The 7577-nt window shown below is 32.3% G+C and overlaps 1 protein-coding gene across 1 annotated transcript; it reads left to right on the forward strand.

Annotated features, from left to right (window-relative positions):
* The first annotated feature begins 640 nt into the window (after positions 1 to 640).
* On the forward strand, positions 641 to 4890 carry LOC139520722 (complement C1q-like protein 3). Its single transcript, XM_071313601.1, has 3 exons — positions 641 to 818; positions 3596 to 3610; positions 4480 to 4890. Exons 1-3 carry the CDS (start codon positions 737 to 739, stop codon positions 4872 to 4874), a joined length of 492 nt encoding a protein of 163 aa, XP_071169702.1. The 5' UTR covers positions 641 to 736; the 3' UTR covers positions 4875 to 4890.
* Positions 4891 to 7577: the final 2687 nt, after the last annotated feature.

A 7577-nucleotide genomic window follows, 5' to 3' on the forward strand; every position in this document is an offset into this window, starting at 1 on the left:
CCCCAAAATATAGCAGTTTTACAAAATTGTTAAAATGTAAACTTTTAGTTATTTATTGGACAGAAGAATGCTTCTGCTACATAAATATGGTCTGTTTTTGACAATACAATGCACAAATATCGGGTACTAGCATCATTAAGTCATGCTAAGTTACTGAAATCTTTACAATTCTAGCATTTTAGTTAAATTTCAGACGGTTTCCGTGTAAAACGAAAGTGGACGCATTCGTGTTCATCCTTAATATTGAAATGTAAGTTGTATTTGATGATAATACATAACATTATATAAAGGGTGAGGATGAACACGGATGCGGTCACTTTCATTTTTGACAAAAACTATCTGAAAAGTGACATTTTTCGACATATTTGGTAGATTTTTCATATTTGATCTTGAATCGGATCGCTTTTAATGAATCAGTTAAAATCATTCACATAAACTAATTGAATCAAATGAAATAGACACTTAAGTGTTTAAAAAGTGGTCAAAATCTTTTGTCAGAATAACCTGAAATTTGAGGCCAAAATCGGTCCTTACCGGACCTACTCCTTTCAGTCATTCCGTGTAAAACATTCATTTCAAGTATCAGATTTCGGTTTAATATATCAGATTTCGGTTCAATGAAGATAAACGTAACAGCTTGTATCATAGTAAAACTAAGGTACCAACTTTACATCTGTATTCTGCAGTAGGAATTGTCTGCATCTGTATTCTGCAGTAGGAATTGTCTGCAACTGAAATGCTTTCGATTAGTCCGTTTTTAATTGGCGTTTTGTTTGCAACCTTTGGAGAGGTCAAAACTCTTTATGGCGAGGGAGACGGTGAGTTAAATAATTAAAAAAATATAATTAGCCATTGAGAATTTTGAATCTTTGCATTTTAATTTTTATTGAAATGATTTGATTGCTTGTTTTTTTATCACACGTCATAGGTGGGCATCATTTAATTTATTAAAAAGTTTACACAACATGGCTATATGTGTTGGATATTACTGTTAATCAAACATTCCCGTTTAAATAAAGGCAACAGTAGTATACCGCAGTTCTAAAGTAATAAATGGATTGAGAGAAAAAAAATCCGGTTACAAACTAAAACCGAGGGAAACACAACTATAAATGGAAAACAACAGAAACACTGACGTGCAACAAATAAACGACAATGCAACACACACAGAAACGAACTATTTGATAACAACTGTCATTTTCCTGACTTGGTACAGGACATTTTAAGAAAAAATGGTGGGTTGAACCTGGTTGTGTGACAGGACAGGAATACAACTACAAATAAATGCAACATCAAATACAATAGTTCATTTCGACATGTTATCCACAGAATAACAACGAACAGGTAAATCAACCTAGTAAGCACACAAAAACAGCACAACAAAACCATGAATTGTCCGTCACATGACTATATCAACACAATTACATTTCTTAAAATTTGATAGCATTCAAGATTAGATTTGTAATTATGTTATTTGATGTATTTTATAACAATTAACCGATTTGGATCATTTATTTGTTTCTTCTCTAAAAGCATAAATCGTATGCAGAAACATCTAAAAGCACACTCCTAGTCTGTTATCTTTTGACTATTAAGAAGATGGCTAATATCTTCCATTCATTTAGTACGTGTGTTGAAGCTTTTGATGTTGTCATTTGATAAAGGACTTTTTTGAATTTTCCTTGGAGGTCGGCATTTTTGCTATTTATTCTTTTACTTTTTTGAAATTTTTTTTAACATGTTAAACCTCACCAGATTGTATATATTTATGTATATATGTTACAGTGAATTTGTATAATCAGGGATTATGTAGAATCCCTGATTTTCCAGGGAATATGTAGAATCACTGAAATCATTAGTAATTATATATAATCCCTGAATATGACCAGTGATTTTACATAATCACTGAACATTTCAATAATTATTCTACATATTCCCTAATATGATTTCAGGGATTATCAATAATGTAAGGATCCTTTGTTTGTTAAAGAATAAATAATATAGACAAATTATCATCTTTTTCTTTCATATTCCTTGCCAGATGAAATAATTTTACTTTTAAACACAGTGGATAATCTAAATATATAACCAACATAGGGTTTCGAGATAAAGTTAAAGACTTTAAAATTAATAATAATCAACATTCCCTTTATAGCGATTACTTTACATGTATTGTTTGTTGCTATTTGTAAATCCACAGAGCTTGTTATTTGTGGTACAGAAGATTATGGAACATCTGTTTTGTGATGTTTTTTTTTTGTTTTTTTATTATATTTTTTTTCTCAAATGAACAAGAAAATTCAACTGAGAGAACTTACGCATCTAAATGTCATGATGATAAAACAGGCAGAACTAAGGATTGATAAATAGAACAAAATTTAGAGGAAGCTGGTATTTGGTGTAATATTCTCATAGCAATTCCACAGGGGAAAAGAAAAGGGAAACCCAAAAAACATAATCATTGGCAATTGTTCACAAAAAGTCTGAAAAAGAATATTGCCTGGTCAATTAACATGGTATTTTGCTTGAACAGGTTCAAGATTGCTCATTCCCTTCTTTTCGGGATACCTTGAGATGGTTTTAATATATTGCGTTTAACATTTAAATGTATTGTGTCTAACATTTTTTTTAAATGGGGTTATCATTCTGATATATTTTTCTTAACATGTTACAATTAATGTTTATATTGATGTTTTAATATGATTTTATAGAATAAATTATTTGGCTTTTATTCATTTTCTTTATAAATAAAACTATTTCTTCATTTCAGTTATTATGTATAATCCCTAACATTTTTTCTAGTGATTCTACATAATCCCTGAAAATTTTAGTAATTATATATAATCCCTAAACTAGCCAGTGATTCTACATAATCCCTGAAAATTTCAGGGATTCTACATAATCACTGATTATACAAATTCACTGTAACATATATACTGTGGATTCATTTATTTTCGTGGGTACCAATTTTCGTGGATTAAGAAAATCTTGCCTGTTCGTGGATATCTAATTTCTTGGTTTTGCCGAGTCTGTATATATAAACCTTTATAAAAGTTTGTATTCGTTGAACATTTAATTTCGTGGTTCTGCTGTACCCACGAAATCCACGAAAATTGGTATCCAACGAATAATAATGAATCCACAGTATACCAAGTGATGAGCCTGCATGTAATTGAGTGATAATCGTCAGTTGCTTTCCATTCTTTTTTGGTATTCAATTACTGTTTGTATTGTTTTTCACTCCGGGGCTATTTCAAGACGAAGTATTCTTTTAAATATATTAATATGACATATGTTATAAATTTGTTTGATGTGTTTAATTGGACTTTTAATTTTTCCATTTGATTAAGAACTTTCCGTTTTGAATTTTCCTCCAAGTTCCGTGTCTTTATGTATTTACCTTTTATTTTTTTAACGCACACGAACACAAGTATATGGTTCGCAAAATATACTGCCTTTGAAGCTGCTAGCCTTGTATTTCAACGCCGTAATAGTCGAAACCTCTTGGCAAAATATGTATGAAACAAACTATACATTTCGTACCTATATTTTGTACATCTTATTCTATCATTTACTTATCTCTCATATATTTTAGAATATTTCTATGACAGTAAGTATATGTGTGTTGTTTGGCATCTTTTTAATGGGTTGCTTTGGTTGGAAAGGAGGATTAGGCATGTATTGTTGTTGATAAATTGTTTGATAAAACTTTTCTTGAAGAAAACGATTGTAGTTTTCGAAAGGGAAGTATACAAAATAGCTTATCTGGATTGTAATTGATCTAACTTGAAGGGCCCTTCAATAAGGAAATGCAATTATTTGATTTAATTATTTTGCAATGGAATTATGGTGTAGGGGCATTACATTGATTTCAAACAAAAAATCTTATTCCACGCTTCATACTAAATGCATTTCGGTCAACGCTTTTACACCCCAATAAATTTACAAAAAGAAGCATTCAATTCTTAAGAAAATATGCATTTCAATTATTCAATTATTTTACTTTTGACATGTTTACTTCCACAACGTTTGTTTGTGAATAGCAGTTTTTTATGATTTTATTTAGACAAATAGATAATAAAGAACTATATATATTGCCAAGGTATTTTTTTTTCTAAATGTCTAAGGTAATAGGTGTCGGTACCAACCATTGCGTGTCATATGGAATTATGAGAAGCAATTTCAATATGAGAACTAGAAGGACTAGATCAATTCTCTATATATACATTGGTCATTCAAATAAAAAATTGTGACAATACCTTGCATGCCTCTTGTCTCACTTACATTCACTGAAAAATAAACATACTCTTTCGTTGAAAAAAAAATCAATCAATACTGTAACCTGAGACTAATGCTACTGTGTTATAGTAATCTCAGCTGTAACCTATCAAAATATTTCACTGTAACGAATTGAAATCTTTTATTCCAATGAGTGATACAAATAACAGTAATGGCTTCACTTGTGAGTTTGTATTTTAGAATACGACGGAAAGCCTGCATTTCATGCATACGTGAAAGGAAATCGTCCTTTCAGTGGAAATGACATCCTGAAATTTGACGAAGTCTTGACAAACATCGGGAACTACTACGACCCTCTAACAGGACAGTTCACAGCACCCAAAACAGGATTGTACCAAATTGCATGTACCATACAAGGACATCGGACATCTGGTGTCACCTTCCAAATACAGAAAAATAACGAGAGATTTGATCTTGGTTATGCAGGAGGTAGAGACTGGCATGCTGTAACTCGCGTTCTACTGATGCAGCTAAAGGAGGGAGATAAAGTGTTCGTTCAACACAGAGTACCACACAGAAAAGAGACTGTTGCTGGAAATCGCCATTCATATTTCTCTGGACGTCTTTTGCAATAAATTTAATTTGATATTAGATGTACTTTTTTTATACAATACAATATTTGTATCCTCCAAATTAAAGGGCCCATAAAGAGCATAACATTAATTACAACATGACATAAACATTACAGAGTGATTAAAGAAACATAAAATAATATTTCAAATGCACGAGGAAAGAATCAGTGGTCAAGGGGAGATACTTTTGATATCTTTTAGAGTACTGGCACTTGTCTCACAAAAAAATGATTTGCTTATAACTCTGAAACAAAAGCATTTAGAGCAAATCTGACAGGGGTGAAATTGTTAATCAAGGGAACATTAATTCATCTGCCCTGAAATTTTCAGATGAATCTGACAACTGGTTGTTGGGTTGCTGCCCTGAATTGGTAATTTTTAGGAATTTTTGCTGTTTTTTGTTATTATCTTGAATATTATTATAGATAGAGATAAATTGGCAACAACAATAATGTTCAGCAAAGTAAGATCTACAAATATTTCAGGATGACCAAAATGGTCAGTTGACCCCTTGAGTTATTGCCCTTTACAAGGATAGTCTAACTATACAAATCCTTGCCCTTTATAGTCACATTTTACCGATTTTTCGTAAATTTTGGTTATCTTTTACTAAAATCTTCGTTTCTGTAACGTAACTACAGGACCAAAGTTAACCAAACTTTGCCACTATCATCATTGGGGTATCTAGTTTAAAAAAATGTGTGGGATGACCCGGCCAACCAACCAAGATGGCCACCATGGCTAAAAATAGAACATAAGGGTAAAATATAGATTTTGGCTTAAAACTCTGACACCAAAGCATTTAGAGCAATCATGACTGGGTTAAATTGTTTATCAAGTCAAGATCTATCTGCTCTTAAATTTTCAGATAAATCAGACAACCGATTGTTGGATTGCTGCCCCTGAATTGGTAATTTTTAAGGACCTTTTACCGTTTTTGGCTATTATCTTGAATATTTATATGATATGATGTAGATAAACTATAAACAGCAATAACGTTTAGCAAAGTAAGATCTACAAATAAGTCAACATGACCGAAATTGTAAGTTGACCCCTTGAGGAGTTATTGCCCTTTATAGTCAATTTTCATAATTTTTTTTGATTTTTTACAAAATATTTTCCTCTGTTACTAATGGGCCAAGTTCATTATAGATTGATATAATTGTAAGTAGCAAGAATGTTCATTAAATTAAGAACTTCAAACACATCACCATCACCAAAACACAAATGTTTTGTCATGAATACATGTGTGTCCTTTGTTTAATATGCACAGAGACCAAATTGAGCGACACAGGCTCTTAAAGAGCCTCTAGTTTTTCGATATAAGAGTCCTAAGAAAGGGAACATTTCGAGTGTCAGAGTTTGTTTCAACATTTCAGTTTCAGGATGTCTCTGTAAAACATCGTTGGAAATTTTGGCTGGGCATCAATTAACAGAATCTCAGTGGAATAATCTTCTTGCTGCCCACGTTAAATTTCAGCAAGCACTTTTCACCACATTCCCAGCAGGAAATATCTTCTTTTCTTATTAATGATAGCGATTGTTCTTCAGAAGAAATTATCAAAGAGGCACAGGATTTATGTGATATTTTTCTTTCTGCAGCCAAAGTTTCCCTGGTAATCCCCAAAAAAAATAAGAAGTGTGGCAGACCCCCAAAAATGGTTTGATAGAGATCTTTTTATAATGGGTAAACACGTCCCCCTCCTTTTTGGGAACAAGAGTGCACACGCTGAAATGTCTCGCCTTCTATACTAATCATTGATATTATGTTGATAGTCCTAAGTATAAAGCTAAGCTTTATTACAACTGTCACATAAACTTAACATTAACCAAGATAACTAAACAAAGACCAATGAACCTTGAAAAAGAGGTCCAGGTCATATGAAACATGCCAGGCAGACAGGTACAGCTAACAATGCTTCTATACAACATATATAGTTGACACATTACTTATAGTTTAAGGAAAATAGACCAAAACACAAAAACTTAACACTGTGCAATAAACCGTGAAAATGAGGTCACGGTTAAATAAAACCTGCTCGACTGACATAAAGATCATAAAATATTTCCATACACTAAATATAGTTGACCTATGGCATATAGCATTAGATAAAAAGACCAAAACTCAAAAACTTAACTTTGACCACTGAACCATGAAAATGAGGTCAAGGTCACATGATATCTGCCCGCTAGACATGTACACTTAACAATCATTCCATACAACAAATATAGTAGACCTATTGCATATGGTATGAGAAAAACAGACCAAAACACAAAAATTTAACTATAACCACTGAACCATGAAAATGAGGTCAAGGTCAGATGACACCTGCCAGTTGGACATGTACACCTTACAGTCCTTCAATACACCGAATATACTAGCCCTATTGCTTATAGTATCTGAGATATGGACTTGACCACCAAAACTTAACCTTGTTCACTGATCCATGAAATGAGGTCGAGGTCAAGTGAAAACTGTCTGACAGACACGAGGACCTTGCAAGGTACGCACATATCAAATATAGTTATCCTATTACTTATAATAAGAGAGAATTCAACATTACAAAAAAATTGAACTTTTTTTTCAAGTGGTCACTGAACCATAAAAATGAGGTCAAGGACATTGGACATGTGACTGACGGAAACTTCGTAACATGAAGCATCTATATACAAAGTATGAAGCATCCAGGTCTTCCACCTTCTAAA

The sequence above is a fragment of the Mytilus edulis genome, chromosome 4 (genome assembly GCF_963676685.1).
Source record: "Mytilus edulis chromosome 4, xbMytEdul2.2, whole genome shotgun sequence".
NCBI lineage: Eukaryota > Metazoa > Mollusca > Bivalvia > Mytilida > Mytilidae > Mytilus > Mytilus edulis.

Excerpts from the sequence above, each read along its gene's own strand:
- LOC139520722 (XM_071313601.1), top strand. The coding sequence starts at position 737 with ATGCTTTCGATTAGTCCGTTTTTAATTGGCGTTTTGTTTGCAACCTTT.